The sequence below is a fragment of the Psittacula echo genome (assembly GCF_963264785.1).
Source record: "Psittacula echo genome assembly, chromosome: 2".
Lineage (NCBI taxonomy): Eukaryota > Metazoa > Chordata > Aves > Psittaciformes > Psittacidae > Psittacula > Psittacula echo.
Window position 1 is genome coordinate 83,070,155 of NC_137737.1, and position 17,468 is coordinate 83,087,622.

General features: G+C 40.9%; 1 protein-coding gene across 1 annotated transcript in view; it reads right to left on the minus strand.

The window, feature by feature from the left end:
- Positions 1 to 12,784: 12,784 nt before the first annotated feature.
- TRIO (trio Rho guanine nucleotide exchange factor) overlaps positions 12,785 to 17,468 on the minus strand; it is a 250,363-nt gene continuing 245,679 nt past the window's right edge. The window contains exons 54-57 of the mRNA XM_080611553.1: positions 16,351 to 16,429; positions 15,492 to 15,692; positions 14,924 to 15,062; positions 12,785 to 13,917 (exon numbers count right to left, since the gene is read on the minus strand). Of these exons, the coding sequence (XP_080467679.1) occupies positions 13,375 to 13,917; positions 14,924 to 15,062; positions 15,492 to 15,692; positions 16,351 to 16,429 (962 nt within the window). The 3' untranslated portion in view covers positions 12,785 to 13,374. The remainder of the gene's footprint in view (positions 13,918 to 14,923; positions 15,063 to 15,491; positions 15,693 to 16,350; positions 16,430 to 17,468) is intronic.

Below are 17,468 nucleotides of genomic sequence, written 5' to 3' on the forward strand. Positions count from 1 at the left end.
CTGGGCTGGTGCAGCCCACTAAGAATAGCTGTTGCACTAAGTAGCTGGTGTTTGCATGCCTGCCTGTTTGCACATTTTATCGCATTCACAAGCTGATGAGGAAATTTCCTTTGTCCACCCCCACACACTGTGGTGGGTGTTATCAGACGGCCTCTCCTCCCTGTGACATTCCCTTGTGGTTGTGAAAGATGCAGAAAATGAGGTCTGCATTTGAATTCACCGCAGCTTAATGCACTTGTTTCCCTGCTCGCCAGTGATAGGGGGACTCCTGGTCTTCAACAGCAGCTGGGAAGCCCAGACATGATGTGACACAACATGATCTGGTGATTTGAAAGCTTTAAACACAAATGCTTCAGAGATGCCATGACTGCATGAGCTTGTCCCAGAGCTGCAGGCAGTTTCATTTCTGTTACTGAGCTCTACAGCCGACTTCTGCCTTTCTTTCCACTTTTTCGCTTTCTATCAGAAGCAGACTAAATATCCCCAAATATTCCCAACCTCCGATTGCATGAACCTCACTTCTCCTGTAAGTAGTTGCTCTACCCTCTAATCTGTTACCTAGGAGAAAATCACCCTTTTAGGAACAATTATCTTTATCACTGGCAACTTGCTGCTGCAACTGGATAGGTTGGGGGCAGGAAAGGTGCTGTTCTACGCAGGTGCCTAGCAGGTTACTTAGTGTGTCAACAGGTTATCCTTTTCCTTCTGAAGACTAATAAGGGGATTAGCATCACTAAAATCTACTTTCTGGACAGATAAGGATTTTGGAAGCATCAGGCATGCTTTTAGTGCAGAGTTGCCTCCTCATGCCTTGGCTTAGGCGCGGGAAAAGGAATCTCTGTTACAAAATCTGTGATGTGTTTTGCTTTTGGACAATCAGATACTTCGTACTTGGAATAAGAGTCCATATATATATTATGGCTTCTTTTTCTTTAGAAATCAGCATGCAAAGACTTAGAATTCAGCTGGGTCTCCTTCAGGCTCTAAGATGTTGCTGTCAGAAGGAACAAGACACGGCCTATTTGTAGGCATTTGCCCTTTCTTTTTCTTCTCATTGTCTAGCGTCAGTGCCTGGCTTTCCAACAGTGACTAAATATTTACATTTTGGTATCAAAAGTGCACAGCCGCAAATCAAAGTAAGCATTTTAAGAGCTGGGTGCTGTGAGTGACTCACTGAGACTACAGCTCGGAAGATCAGGGCACCCCTTTCCCTGGGCTTCTCTTCTGAAGTAGGAGGAAGGAGCCACTTTCTGCCACCTCCACTAAGAATCGCATCAGTCATCAGTGATGACTTGTTTTGTACTGCAACAGCAAAGCAGAATCATTAAGAGGAAAAAGGAGCTCATTCTTTTCAGAGGAAGGAGTCACCCCAACCCAAAACATCAAATGTCATCAGTGAAAAGAACAGAATTTCTTCAGAGGGAGTCTTAGCAACAAGCAAGAAAATGAAACAGATGTGAAAACCAAGGCCACTAAGGGAAAGCAGTAGTCTGTGCACAGAGGAGCAACAATGCTGACGGAAAAGTCATGACAAGACAATGGCTTGGGCATGTACATGCCCCCTTTCATAATGCAGCTTACTGATCTAAATGACTTTAACGTTAATAGAAACAGTAACAGGAGATGCTCCTTTCTGAAAGATGCTTTGTGCAGCTGATAGTTCACTTATGCTAAATTGCAAAGATAAACATCCTGGTTCTATTTGCCATTTTCTCTTCCCCATCTCCTAACAGAATCACCATCCATGCTGACAGCTGAAAATAATATATGTACTGCTTCATTTAGCAGGTCAAATCAACCTCCTGCTAAGCTAAAATACACTATAGTTGTCTATATACTTCACAACACAGAAGGAAGGATGACATTAATTTCTTTTAATTAGGACACAGGACAGGAATTGAGAGGATGAAATTTCATTTTTGCAGGTGTCAAAACCTTACGCATCTTCATCAAACCCTTTTACCACTTGTTAAAAAAGGAGAAAGGAAATAAGGAGCTTTCTCCCATCATAAAGTGAACCTTAATGATTAAAATTGAGAGATGCTGAAAATACCATGGTGATGGAGACTCTTTAACTGAATATACAGCCCCCACTGTGACAACAAGCAGCACTCTCATCTCCCTTTGAAGTCAGTGACAATAAAGACAGAATCCTCCTACTTGCAAGGAATGTCAGCACCTTCCTTGCAAAGGATTAAACGATTTCTCATTCTGTATGTTTTAATGGGTCTTACCCCTTTAGACATTCTACCGTTTAGACTGCAAGTACTGGGATTTCTACTTCTCTGGCAAATAAATGACATCCATTTTCTTTAAAAAATACCCCGTGTTGAGAATGTAAAATGACATTTCCTGGCTGTTCCCATACGGCTTCTGCTCAAATATACACATACACGCACATTTCCCTGGACACACCTTCCACCACAGAAATTCTGCTTCAGTGAAATTTGGCTTTGTCTGTTTATAGGGTTTCTGGAGACCCTTTGGCCCTGCAAGAACTGTTATTCTCTTGGTGTGTCAGGCATACAGAGATCCCATATGCCACCCATGGGTACACACAAAGCAGCCCATGCAGCATAGCTCAAGAGGTCTGATCCACCCCTGGCAGGTTGGACTCCAAGCATGATCACTACATGCTACAGGAATCAGTGCTTCATTTCAGCTTCTTGCATCTGTTTTACACAAGGAAGCTGTGAGTTTTGAGTAGCAGTAGAACAACAAAGCAGAAATCTTTCTCCTAAGTCCAGGAGAAGGAGGATCATGTCTTTATTTCCTCTGAACAATCTGGATTTACATTACATCAGAAAAATGCTGCTTTCTGTGGCACTTCAGGATGACAGTTTGAAGATATTCAAAGCTGCCACTAAATTTGTACGTGGAGTTTTACATTTAAAAGAATAATTAACTACACAGTCACATAATTGGATCCTTATGTCACAGGTTTTGTTTGAAAAGCTTGAATGGTTTCTACGTATGTTAATACACTTGTTTTAGCACTGAGAGCATAAATTCATGCCAAATTGTCTGGAAGGAGAAATGAAAGGGAGACCATCTAAACTTCCATTTTTGTGAGGGAAGGAATCTGACACACTGGAGGCACAGCAGGAAACCAATGAGGAACAGAATGTGTAACAATTGCTGCTGTTAAATATAGATCCTCAGCTCTGAGGCACAGAAGAGCTCTTGGGGTCTCTTTTGCTGACAAGTGTCTCACCCTAAACACACTGCACCTTCAGGACATTTCAGAAAGTTGAATCAGATGAGGGTATTCTGCCACTTTCTCCATCTACTGCCAGTTATTCTAGAAGGTGTAGAAAAGAAGCCCTTTTCTACAGGCCATACAAGAACAATGTTCCTGGATTTCCTTTTTTTAAGGTTTTTTTATTAGGTCTAATATAATTGTCAAATGCTCAGCTCTTTTTCGCCATCAGTTGTGTACCACAAGTGAAAAACAGCAAGGAAATGATTCTTTATGCTTTGTTACATTTGTTTTTTACCAAGTGAAAGTAGGAACAGTCCTTTCTCCACTGACCTTCAAGCATTACTCTAACACAAAATGTGCCAGTATGAGTCAAACAGTATGACTACAACAGCTTTATAGTAAGGTAAATATCATATAGCTATACTTCCTTTCACTGGCAATATTTCCAGGAGACAGACTTCATAAAGAGCTACACCCAATAGTAAAATAATTTGTGCTCGATAAGCAAATACAGAGAGCTGTTATAAAGTCCCACATGGAGCTCAGCCAGAAATGAGCCACTACTTTTAAGCAGCAATACGTCAGGTGCCAATGAGCAACTCGAGAGAAGCTGAGACATTTGTATAGTCAAACTAGAAGGGGCCCAAAGTTAAGGCTGCAGATGGTAGCAGGTTTTGCAAACTGAACACCCTGGGTCTCAGTTCAAGGACCTAAAGTTTTTGAAAGCTTTTCCACTCTAAATGTAACATTAGATTTGTCTTGTTTATAGAATTAATCAAAACATTTCAAATAAGCAGCCTAAGTGTGTCTGAGGGAATGGCAAATACACGCTAGCCAGCTGCCATACCTCATATTTACCTCATCAGAACCAAGGACAGGATTCCACAGTGCAGTCTAAGCAGAGACCTCTGCTACTGTCCTCCCTCCATTGCCTAACTGCTGTGATAGACTTGCTAAGCCAAACACCACTGTCATGAACAGCTAAAGCAGTTTTGGCTTTTTATATGGGAGTTCCACAGCGTGGAGTCAGCTGTCTTGCTAGAAACAGGAAGCTAACATATGCCTGTCTCAATGACTGGTTTAGGATGTAATGCCTGCTTGGTTGCCTCAGGAGGAGGCCAGGACATGCAGTGTGCTTTAAAACACTGTAGGGCAGCAGTGTTGGTACATACACGTTTTTATACATAGCTCGTTTAAGTGCTGGATCTCCATGTGTTTAGATTCTTCCCTACAAAAACATTCTCAACACCTGAGCACTTTCTTTCTAGGACAGGGTTCTTTGGACACAAAGCTCTGTCCCTGTAGCCCATCTAATAGCCATGACCATAACTGAGGATAGGCAGTCAGCAGAAGAGCAAGAATTCCCACACAGCTCTTATGATTTGCCATTTGTGCCTCTTCTTTTTCCCCCCCCAAACAACTATTTCAACACCCCCCTTCCAAGAGCAGCTTGGAGAGACCTTTTTAACTGCTCCATAATTAGCAAAGAGCCCTTTTGCCTTCCTCCTCACAGAGTGGCATAGGAAAGCTGCAAGTACACACAGAAGGGAAGAACCTGGAAAAATATGAGCAGACATCTTGGAACACCAGTTCCAGCAGAGCTCCCCAGGGTTCTACAAACAGAGGTCTGGGAACTGTGTCCTCAGCAGAAAGATTAGAACAGCAATCCCTGCTAAATGCAACACCTTCCAGCCTAACACCTCTCTACAATGAAATAACAGCGTTTTCATTGCCACTGGCTGGAGAAACTCTGAAATGTTGATCCCCCGCGCCCAGCCTTGATAACAATACCTGCAGTAGGGCTGGGGAAGCAGATGCCCCATGACAGCACAAAAGAGAATTGTCACAGTTGTTACTCAAAACAACCCACCCTTATACTACTTTGTTATAGGAGACCTCCAACATATACACAGAGATGTTTTCTTCGTCCAAACCCTTTTATCCAATTGTAACGCTTTCCCTTGCGCCTCTAAAATACAACAGAGGGGGAAGCTCAAGTAACATGGTACAAGTTGATACTTCTCTGCCTGACTTGGGCAATAAGCCAATGTTTGACATTGACAAACTTTACCATTGAAAATAAACCCCTGCATTACATAGGACAGTAATACCAAGGCTCTGGAAAAAAACCCTTTATAACTTTGGCCACAGCTTTCACAGTATTAGATTCCACAGCATGCACATGTGGTTTCAATGCTCAGGGATCACTTAGAAAAAACAATCCCACCCATTCAATTATAAATGGCTTACCACAATGGTTGCTTGCTGATACAGGGTCTCATGTGTGATAAAAGTTAGGAATTAGAAAAGCAAGATTTCTAGTAAAAATACTCAGGTTATCTAGGCACAGATTTGTAAAGCAGATAGAGTTTCTGTAGAGCACTGAAGTACAGAAAGAGTTCACATCTGAACTAATGGAAAAGAGCATTAACATTTCCTTCTTATCTGTTTAAAACCAACAGATGGTGTTTAGGCCTTGTAAAAGGTTACCCCTGTCAAGTGTTGTAGTTGAGTAACAGAGAAAAATGTATTTCTTGATTATTTGTCAAACCAAACATTAGACTCAAGAGGAAGATTCAACTTTAATCAAGTACTTACACTACTCCCCTCATCACGCACAACTGGAAAAGTCACAGCATGCCAACAGAAGCAGATGTTTGCTTTCACAAACAAATGTCATCTCTACCCATCCATAAATTCGTTGGAGGATGAAAAGGCATCATAGTCCTATCAGCCATGTACTGACTATCCCAGAACATTCTTACTCAAAGATACTTATAATATCTTTATTAAATACCAAATAAAGGTATTTTTCTGTCTCTGAACTTTATCTCTGAAGCCTCTTTGGAATATTAGCTTCCAAGACAAGCAACAGATACTTCTAGGGGAATGCTTTAAAGCTTGCACCATGAATTATTTTGAAGGGATGCGATCTATTCTCAGTATATTCTTATCTTGCCTCCACAAGACCCATTAGCTTATCAGAAATTACTGGAAATACTTCTTAGCATAAAAATCTTGATTACTGTCATGCATATTTCAGTGTTTCCAAGCCAGTCCTCCTCCTTCTCATCTCCAGAGGTTACCATCCTCTTCAGCATTTCTCCCATTCTGCTCCACAAATCTTGAAAGTTGGCTGCAAAGTATTTCTCATGGCTGAACTGCTGGATGGTAGTGCAATCTATCAAGGCAGTCATGACCTACTAACAGGCAACTTACAGCCAGTACAGAGGCAGCAAATAGTATAAGTGTGGAGAAAAAGACATTAAGTAAATTAGATCTGGTGTCCTCAACACAAAAAGGACATGGAACTGTTGGAACAAGTCCAGAGGAGGGCCACGAGGATGATCAGGGGACTGGAGCACCTCCCGTATGAAGATAGGCTGAGAGAGTTGGGGCTGTTCAGCCTGGAGAAGAGAAGGCTGCGTGGAGACCTCATAGCAGCCTTCCAGTATCTGAAGGGGGCCTACAAGGATGCTGGGGATGGACTCTTCATCAGGGACTGTAGTGACAGGACAAGGGGTAATGGGTTAAAACTTAAACAGGGGAAGTTTAGATTGGATCTAAGGAAGAAATTCTTTACTGAGAGGGTGGTGAGGCACTGGAATGGGTTGCCCAGGGAGGCTGTGAATGCTCCATCGTTGGCGGTGTTCAAGGCCAGGTTGCACAGAGCCTTGGGTGTCATGGTTTAATGTGAGGTGTCCCTGCCCATGGCAGGGGGATTGGAACTAGATGATCTTAAGGTCCTTTCCAACCCTAACTATTCTATGATTCTATGATTCTACAGATATTTACTATAAAGTTCTGCATCAAAGAGCAAAACATGCACATGCAGCCATGCCATGGTTTCTGCAGGTGCACCATACTTCCCTTAGTCAGACTCTGAGGTGGTGGCAAGGATCAGATACACAGATGAAGTCTAGTACTGTCCATGCTACTCCTAAGGAGGCAAACTTGCCATTAGCAGCCTAGTTAGACATGTGCAGTCATCTCCCTTCTGTGTTTACCTGCTGTCTTTCACTTGTTTCTCTCTTATTTCTCCCCAGTCTCCCCAAGTACTTTTTGAATTGCTGACTATCTTGAATTGGACATCGCACCCTTGGCTTTTCCAAGACATTAGGCAGAACAAGCTCAGCTGTCACCATGTTATGAGTACCACAAGTAACTCAGATTTGGGAAAAGCCTTAACTTCTTCCCCGTGAACTACCCCATCCAACTCTGAGGCAGAACCCTAGGAAACTAGGCTTCCTTTCTTTGTGGATATAAATAATCACCTATGTCTTTCTTCACCACTACTATATTTCTCCTTACGGAGAAAGAAAAGAAAGGGCAAGTAATCATTTTATGCATGATATTAATTTGCAACCCCTGAATTCAGAAAAAAGAACCACCAAGAACTGTATGTGCAGTCAACATACCTTGAAAAAACTCCATGTGCTTTTCCACATACATACGTCTTTTTGCAATATTTGCAGCATGCAAACAGCAACATAGGGAGAATGTGTTTTAAAGCTTGCAAGTGAATGATCAGTTTTCTCCTGTAAGCGCTTGCATACATGCCCTATACTGTGTGATACATCCAGGCAACACCATACACATTCACACAGCAACTGAATGTGTACCTCAGACTTTTACTGAGCAGCAACAGAAGCATCGTACCTGGAAACTGAAGGACAGTGCAGTGCCTTTGTGCAAATGCAACTCTCAGCAATGACTTTGCAAATCACAAGGGCATTTTTTACTGCTGCCGCCCGAGTTGCAGTGAAAAATGTTCTCAGCAAAGGTAATGGATCTACCGTCACAGTTAGTCTTGCAGCAGGTCATGAAACTGCCAGCTAACCAGTGAGATTGATTCCTCAGGGTCACACCATTAGACCATTTAGCTTTGACAACCACCATGTATGAAGATTGCCCTGAAAGGTTTGACTTTCTGCAGAACAAAGGACAAAGCTGAGGTTTTGTGTGAGTTATGAAGCAACCCCTTGACCACTGAAATGTGCTAGATGGAAAAGAAAACAATGCCATTAATTTCTTGTGTCCTGGGAGAAACAACGCACAGCATTAAGCTCTTTAAAAAACCAAGTAAACTACCTGGAAGAAAACAACATTAGAAGTAACAGTTATTAGACCTGAACCTCTCTCTCATGCTCCTGGAAGAAAAGAAGTTTGCCAAGAGGTGAAGCTATCACAAGGTCAGATGATTGCCTCATCCATATCATGACCACCAATGTAATAGGAATTCAGCTAGGATTTTCACACCTAAAATTTCTCTAGGTAGTGGAATGAGAGAAAATACAGAGCCTCTTACAGCAAGCAGATGGCTTTTTCAGTAGAGGTGCTGACCCCTACTGCAGCCTTGTACTTTATCATGTATTAAATATTCATACTATATCCATACTTAATCAAATATAGAATATAATATTTCCATTTTAAAAAGTAACAGACTATTGAGCAGGTAGCAGTCTTGAAAAGGAAATGGATGGTTAAAAGTTAAGTGAAAAATCAGATCCATTTAGAATAACTAGTAATTAATCCAAAAAGACAAATAAAGACAAATAAAGACTAGAGTTTAGATTTGGGAACCATTCAACATCCACGCTGTGGGATGGAGTACAACAGCATGCTTTATGTTCTTCACAAAAAGGTATGAAAAGCCAAGTAAGACCCCCAGTTGTCATCCACATCCAGTATCAAGGTAAAGGCAGGAATCATCACCAGATTTACACCCTCCCTTACTCTGTGAAAGATCCTTGGAAGAAATGAGTTTAGAACTCCATTAAACTCCAAGAACAGTGAGTAATTCTGATGTTCACGCACTTTTTTGGTGGTGATCAAGTTACCCTCAGGACACCCCATCCTAAAAGCCTCCCTTTAATACTTTATGACATTCTTTTTCCATCAATATGAACCATCCAGGATTGTCTACTAGCAAAGATCCCAACACTAGCAACAAAACCAGATTAAACCAATGGATGCATTAACTCCTGTAACTGGGACTAGTAGAGCTTCTCAGCTTCAAGTTTTCCTGGCAAGTAGAGTCTAGAACCCTCCAAATCCCAGAAGAGTGTTCCATCACCAAAGAAGGAAGTACTCTCTCACCATCAGTCTTAAGAGATGGCAAATTAAATGACATCATTCTGGAAATACTCAGTGGATCTTGGCATCACTGAAAGAAAAGCTTGAGAGCTTGAAGAACCATACATTTCAAGGGATCACATGGTCTTCAGCAACACACAGGCAAGATGCATAAAACCAGGCAAGACGTGTGATGTAAACTGCTATTCAACCAGAAGGGGTTGGGCAGATTCCCAGTGGAACAGGGCAAACTACCAGCTGGTGTCAGTTCTCCCTCAGTATTTGGGAATAACCCTTAAGATAGCAAGCCTTCACAGAGACTGAGCTCAGGGTCTGCCAGGTGAATTCTTGGTGCTGCCAGGTGAGTCTTCAGGAAGCTTAATGTGAAATTTCTGCAAGTAATCTTCGGAGGTACTCCTAATGCATGATTTCAGTGTGAAAACGAGCCTCCTGTTGAACCGAGGGTGCTAGCCTCACTGAAATCAGTGTTTGAAATTTAATGTGAAGAGTTTCAGCTTAATCAAATCCAAGGCAGGTTACAATTTCCTCCCTCAGGATGAGAGGAAATGAGCTTGATGGCTCCAGGAGCTGGCAAGAAAACTCCTGCAAAAGGAGTTTTTGAAAAGCTCAGGGGAGCTAGCCTGGCTCTCTGGGTAGCAAAATGAAGGCTGGCGGTAGTCAGCTTCTATTTGTTTAATACAGGAGATCTCCACCATGCTCAGTTCCATCAGAACAATCTCTCCCTGAGGCAATCCTAATACCTCAGCTTTGTCTGGGAAATAAAGCAGCTGAGAAAATCCAATGAGACAAAATTAATGTTCATGGTGGATGTACTGAAAAGGGGATCCGAGTTTTACATGCACGGTCATGGGCTCTGAACTCATTGATTCTGCTCAACTTGCTGTTTCAAGTACCTCAGCTACACATTTCCTCAAACAACAAGGTTGTTTGTTAACAAGGTTAAGTATATTCCTGTCTTCATTTATCTTAATATTTTGGGGACCATGGGACTTAACCTCAAGAGTCAGCCACTGGTTTTTTCCCTCCTCATTTTGATGGAGTCCTACACTGACTCCTTCAGCAGTGGGGTTTTAATGTTTCTCGACAATATCATGTAGTATGTTACATGCAAAGAACATTCCATTACTTTTTCAGGCATCTTCTACTACTACTCAGGTTTCCACACTTACTGAAATATTTTCAAGAAGCCAGATGCTTTTGCTGGAGGATATTCTGAGGACATCTGGCCTAAATATCCTTCGGGATTTGAAGACAGAAAAATGCCAATTATTTTTTCTCCTGTTCATAAACACATTAATAGCCCCATCTGAGAACTAATATGACTTAGTTAAGTGACCTCTATACTCACAGAGAGAAAACCAGGCTCTTTCACCCTACTCCTCAAGAGCACTGCCAGGTATGTGTTAGGCGTCTGCCCACTAGAAAGACAATACAGGTTGCTTTCGTGACCATGGAAATATCTAGCCAGGCTTTCTGCTTAACTGTTGCACAATGATTTTCAAATTCAGCTGTGTGCAATGGAGAACTTCTGCACTCCCAAACCCCACTTGCAAAGTACTGACACGTGCACTGACTTCATCCCTTATAGGATGCAAAAAGCGTTTAGCTGCAAACCCCATGTCTTTACAGTGGAAAGTAACTTTTCTTCATAATGGATCTGGAATGCCTAAAAGATGTGGGAAATCTGTTCCCCCATTTAATATTAAACCGAAATATGACCCTTTGGTCTTTAACTGGGAACATCTGGTACAAAACTCTGCTGGTCAAAATTTACTATCTAATAAAGACTATAATGAATTTCCACAGTTAGAGAGTTAGGCATGTTTTATATAAAAGCAATCACGACACTACAAAGCAATCAACACTTAGAGAAAACGCAAATATTATTTTGTAAGGCATGAAAGCAAGATACATCATTGCAATTTAAAATGAATTTTATGGCAATAAAATAATGTACTTTTTTCTTTTTAAATACAGAGCCCAATTAAAACATAACCAGACCTAACCTTTCACGCTCCTTAAAGCAAGAGATCAGACAAATATGTCAAATATGTTTAATTCTTTTCAAAATAACTGATGGCAAAATAAAATATTTACATCACGTCATACTGTGTAAACATGTAAAGTCACTGTACAAAGAAATATACATGCAAAATAAAGCAAAAACTTGACTAAAACAATAAAGGAAAATAATACACAAACATAATGATATGAGGTTGGCAGGAATACACATCCAGTTCTGAAGTCAGTTGTTTTCTCTTAAAAAGTTTCTGTACAACTTTACAAAAAAGAAAAAAAAAAAAAAACAAAAACCCAACCAAAACAAACCCAAAAATCAATCAAACAGACAAACAAAAAAGGAATAAATAGGATACAGTGGAAGCCGCAAAGCTCAAAACTAACCCAAGCTAGGTTATGGCTTAAGACCCATACATCTAACTACGGTGGGACATCGGCTTGGTTTCTTTAAACACTGCATTTCACACAAACATAGATGACAACACACCCATATGAAGCCAGTGATGCACAAAAAAACATCTCTGCCTTTTTAAATAGCTCACGTTAATATTACTTCAATCTTAAAAACAGTTACTAAGACAATTACATTACGTGTCAGATTCTCATCTGACCACTACTTTCTGAATGTATTCTTCACCAAAGAGCACAAAATTCATTTGTTCATTTCACAGAAAGAAGTAAACACATATTTGAAAAGTCTAAAAAGCAGTAAGTGTTGAGACTGATTTTGGGGAAGTCAGACTTTGGCATTTTGAATATAATAATAATAATAATAATAATAATAAATTTTAAAAAGTGTCACCTTACTTCTTAACCAGTTTGGGATCTGGGATATGAATCTCTCTCTCTCTTTTTTGAGCAAACCTTAAAACTGACTAGTCTTGACTAAATTCTATGCTAACCCTCATCTTAAACTAATAATGACAGTGTGGTACAACACACCCGCCCCTGCCCGCCCAGAAACCCCAAACACACAAACAAAACCATAAAGCTCGCCGTACTAAGTATGTGCTTTTTCTATATATTTATTACAGTTACAACAGAGGTCCTCATAAATAGTTGCATAAAATGTTAAAGCCACAACATTGCACATGATATGAAAGAAAACAAAATCCCAAATGAGTGCATTTACAGTATTTCATCCTGCTGTATACTGCTTGACAATCGAGTTGGCAAAGCTGGGCACCAACCCAAAGTCCTTTTCTAAGGGGACAGTGAGTACTGACCCAAACTGAAGACCCGCACAGTGGTATACCACCATTTAGGAGGGAGAGGAAAAAAAAAAAAGGATAAGGGGAGAGGAGAAAAAAAATTACAGACCGAAGGCAGGTAACAGTCTATATACAAGTAAGGCCTACATTTTATCAGAGCAAAACAATTCATTCTATTTGTATGCAAAAACTTTGAGGTTGGATGCACTTAAAAGCAGAGTCTGATCTCAGTGCACTGCTACGTGAGATACATACAGGCGAGGCAACTGGAAAGCTCTAGGACCAAGTGAAAACCAGATGTTATAAATGGAGGCTGTCTCAATGGGCAGCCATTTTGGTGAGTCTTCTCCAGGCATGGTTTCATTTTTAACACCAGTGCTTTGAACATAGGCATTTCTTCCTTGAATAAATCTTGAAAACGGTAGTTAAGTTCACTTGCAAAATTCAACTCTGGTTTATTAAAAAAACTATTTTTATTTTTTTTTTTTAATTTTTTTTTGCAGAAACCTGAATAAAATACTGTTACTGTATCACTCGTGACTGCTTTTTGCAGAGTACAGTGCTATCGTCCTCCACCCCAGTGAAGTCTGCATCACCAGTCCCCCACGCCACCCTGCGTGGGTCCCCCTGGAATGCGTTTGCACACGAACATTCGCTAGCAGCTGGTTGGCTCGGGGTTTGCTTTCCTCAAAATTCAAGTCAACAGCTGATTGGCAAAAGGAGTCCTATCTCCAGTCTGATTGATTGGCAGGAGGAGTCTATCTCCAGTCTGACTGATTGGCAGGAGGAGTCCGTCTCCAGTCTGATTGGCAGGTGAAAGAGAATGAGAGAGAACTTCAGGCAAGGTCAAACTCTTGGCAAGAGCCTGCTCTGTAAGAAGTTTTTAATGCTACGGATGGGTCGAACATCATTCTGGTGTTTTCGCCGCTCAATGAATGAAGTCAGTCTGGATATGTCAATGCTGTCAGCACTTTTGCTGTTCCCCAGCTGCAGCCATTGCTCTTGGAGGGCCAGTGCAGCCAAGGGACGCTTAGCTGGGTCATCCTGAAGTAGGAAGCATACAAAATCTTTGGCCTTCTGGCTAACTCCTTTGAAGTAGTCATCTGGGAAACTAAAGTCTAAGCGGCAAATATTCAGGCAAGTTTCCTCTACACTTTCATCCAGGAAAGGAGAGACGCCACTAAGAAGGACATATGTGAGCACTCCAATGCTCCAAATATCTGAAGTGAGGGAAACAGGATTTCCAAGAATAATTTCAGGAGCTGCAAACTCTGGGTTTCCAAGTAACTGGTGGATATAATACGTGGTATTGAGCTGGACCGCGTCTCCAAAGTCAGCCAGTTTTATTGTTGGCTTAGTGGAACTCTGGTCCACCAAAATATTTTCAGGCTAGAAAACACAAAAGCAAAAGTTAAAATGTCTTTTTTTTCAAGTCAGTCTAACACACATTTAATGCTCCAATATTACTATTTCCCAGCCAGTGCTGTCAGCTCAAGAACATAACACACCGCTGCAAGCTACTACTGCTGAAGGCCAGCTCCTAGGCAGTCCTATCAAGACTTCCCCCAGATCAATGGGCAGGCAGCTTTTTGCCAACTACAGCGTGCAATGAATGTGTTTTAGCTGCTGGCACTATCACGTCTGCAGGAAATACAGTTCTGCCAGATAACACTGCAGATGTTTACAACAGTAGCTAGGCAAAGTTCCACAGGAACCTGGTTTTGGGAACTTAACCTTGAAGAAGAGCAATTACACATACAGGGTGAACAAAGCAACTGCTCTATTTGCTTTATGACAGAGAGACAACAAAACCCTTGCATTTTAAGACTGGAAGAAAAGAAAAAGTGTAAATAAGTTTTTAATTAATATTCACATTGAGATCTTCTTATGTAGCTTTTCCTATTTAGAATGCATAAAATCCTTGTGGATTCAGTAAAATTCAAAAGGGTAGAACAGAGCCTCAGAAAGGTACCATTCACATAGTTATTACAACCCTTAAAGTTCAAAGATGTGAACAGATTTGCAGGCACAGAGGAAAGAGCAGTCTCTCACAACAAACTCTGTGCTTCTTGAGAAATGGATTTCTGCTGCAAACTTCTCAGAAAGTAAGCAAACAAACAAATAAATAAAGATCAAATGAAACAGTTCCTCTCAGCAATTATTTCCAGCACAAAGGGCCAGCAAGCTTTAAGGAAAAAGCACAGGGAATTCAAAGTTCTTGCTTTGTGGACTATGAGTGATCTAATGCATTTGGGGCTGCAGCCCTGACCCATACCATTCCATACAGTCTCAAAGCATTTCACAGTTCTGTGTTCCCAGTTGCAAGCTTCCTAGAAGAGAGAGGTTTTTATGCCTGGAATAGCACACACTGCCAGGAATCCCATTCAGTGCTCACCTTTAGGTCCAAATGTACTATTCTGCAGTTGTGAAGATACTGCACAGCTTCCAGAATCTCTCCCAGGTAGAGTCTGATTTTCCCTTCTGTGAGGTTTCCCCATCGCACGATGTAGTCTAGAAGGCGACCCTGGTCAGCCCTATTGGAATGACAAGGATTGTATTTTGGATTAATCCATCTATGAGAACGGAAAGAAAAACCTATCAGACCACAGACTTACAAGAATAACTGTAGCCTGCAGCACCTAGAAGACAGAGGTCTATGGTATGAAGAGGAGATTTAATATAAAGCTAGCAGATCACAGCATTCCTAATTCACTTGTGCAACCACCTGATATTAAAAACTTTCTGGAGCGTCAGACTTAACATAATCATCTACATATCGGTTTAATATTTCAACTTGTTTCTTTCTGAGTATTTAACAGAAGCATTAGACAACTGCAATATTTTACTTAGGTGTTTTCAAACTTCTAGGAAATCTTAAAGTTCCTTATACAAAAAACACTACAAATGCCCCAGAAAGTCAGCTTAGAGACTGCATTTTACGGATAATTTTAGGGTCCACACACATTTCTAACACTAGTATGTAGCTGGTGGAGGTCTCAAAGGTATCGAGAAGGCCAATGAGCTGGGGATGCTGGAGATTCTGCATGACTCCAAGTTCATGGGTAACCTGGTCTCGCTTCATCAACTTCTTATTCACAAACTTAGTGGCTACTGCTCGCTTGGTTCCCTTCTGGTCACACTTCTTAACGACAGAAAATCTGCCCCTGGAATACAATATTGAAATGAAACAATTAACCAAGAGATGCATTAAGGATATATTTTTACCTTGAAAGATATTCTCAGAGAAATCTAATTTTAGATCTGTAATAAGCTACCCTCACAGAGCAGTTTCTGGACATAAACCAGTTTTCAGTGCCTGCATCTTCTACAAAAAGCGTCTGCATAAATAATTATCTCCTGATATTTGTTTCATCATATTTGCAGTGACATCAAGTCTAAGTAGTAACCAGCTTTTCAAAGGTCATTATTAAATTGGACAAATGTATATTTTACAGGACTTCTCTGGCTCATTTTCAGACTTTTTCAGCCCGTAAATTTCATACCCTAAATAAAAAGGCTTAGGAGAGCTTCACTACAGAAGCAGCATCAGTCAATTTAAGGCATGCTTAAAAAAAAAAAAAACAAACCCAAAAAAACCCCAACCCCTTAATCTAGGACACCACTTCAGCCTAAATACTTTCTGTTTACGCAGTGCCATCTAGTGCTAGTAGAATTTTTGCTTCCTCATTTCTGTTTAATCCAATGCATTTCTGGCTTTTTAGGCTCGTATGAGAAGTATTTTTCAAAGAGAATTTGATATTTTTGAAAGAGAAGTTACTATTTTGACATAGACGGCCTTGGAGATCAGCATACGGAACACACCTGCCAAGCTCAGCCACTTCACTGTAGAGGGAATCAAAGTTGTCTTTCCAGATTACCATGATCCCATCACTTCCAGGACCTACAGAAAAAGAGAACGATAGTGTAGCCAAGATTGAATAAACTCAGATCCTCCTCAGAACTAACTTTTTGTCAATATAGCCAACATATTGTTTCAGATGTTTGCACGAGAAATATTTGGACTTCATATTCAGTTTGCTAATACGTTTCGGGAAGAATGTGCCTCATTCAAACTACTGGCCCCTATCATTATCTTCCTTTTGAAACAGAGTATGTCCATATTGAAAAGCAACTCGTGGCCTCAGACTGTCCATCCTCTTGCAGCTCAGAAAGAAAATTGCTTCTGTAATCAACTAATTCATTCATGGTTTATAAAGACTACTACAGCAACAGAAGGCAAAGAGTATTACTTACTCTTTGCACAAGACAATGCACAAGAATTGACTACAATCAAATGGCAAGTCCTTCAAGTCTGAAAGGCTGAAAAAGGCTTCATAGTTTGATCTTGAAACCCTACTTCATGATACAGCCTTGGAGCTTCCACTTTGCTCTTACGGACTGAGGAAATGAAGGGTGGCATGTCTCCAGAAGAACTGGGACCAGTGCTTCTTTGTACACGTATTGGTAGAGCTGAGTAAAAGGGCTAGCAAAATACAACTGCCTGTCTCTTGGAGTCCAGTTGCAGAGTGACTAAGAGATACTAAATTCTGGTCTAGTTTTGACTGAAAAGTGAACACTTGCTTCTGGAGAAGATCAGTAAGACCAAGGACTGTGGCTGAAAGATGGTAGTTTAGTCTGCAAGACTTCTGTGACTCTGATTCTGGCCTAATCACAGTTTTGGGCTTCTGTATTGGTGTAGGAAGGACAGTCATTACACTAGCTCCCTAAAGCACATGGTTTCACACTGATTCTTGTTCATCTAGAGCTTTTTACTCCCCTGACTAGAAAGTTTCCTTGGCTGAGATACTATCAGTGGAATCACCCCATCCTGTTAATCCGCATTAAGACACAGGGTGGCAGCAAGGCAAACTGGATTACACACCAAAGCAGCACGGCCAATGCAAATTCTATAGTGGAAGTAATTCAGGTGAAGTAGGAAC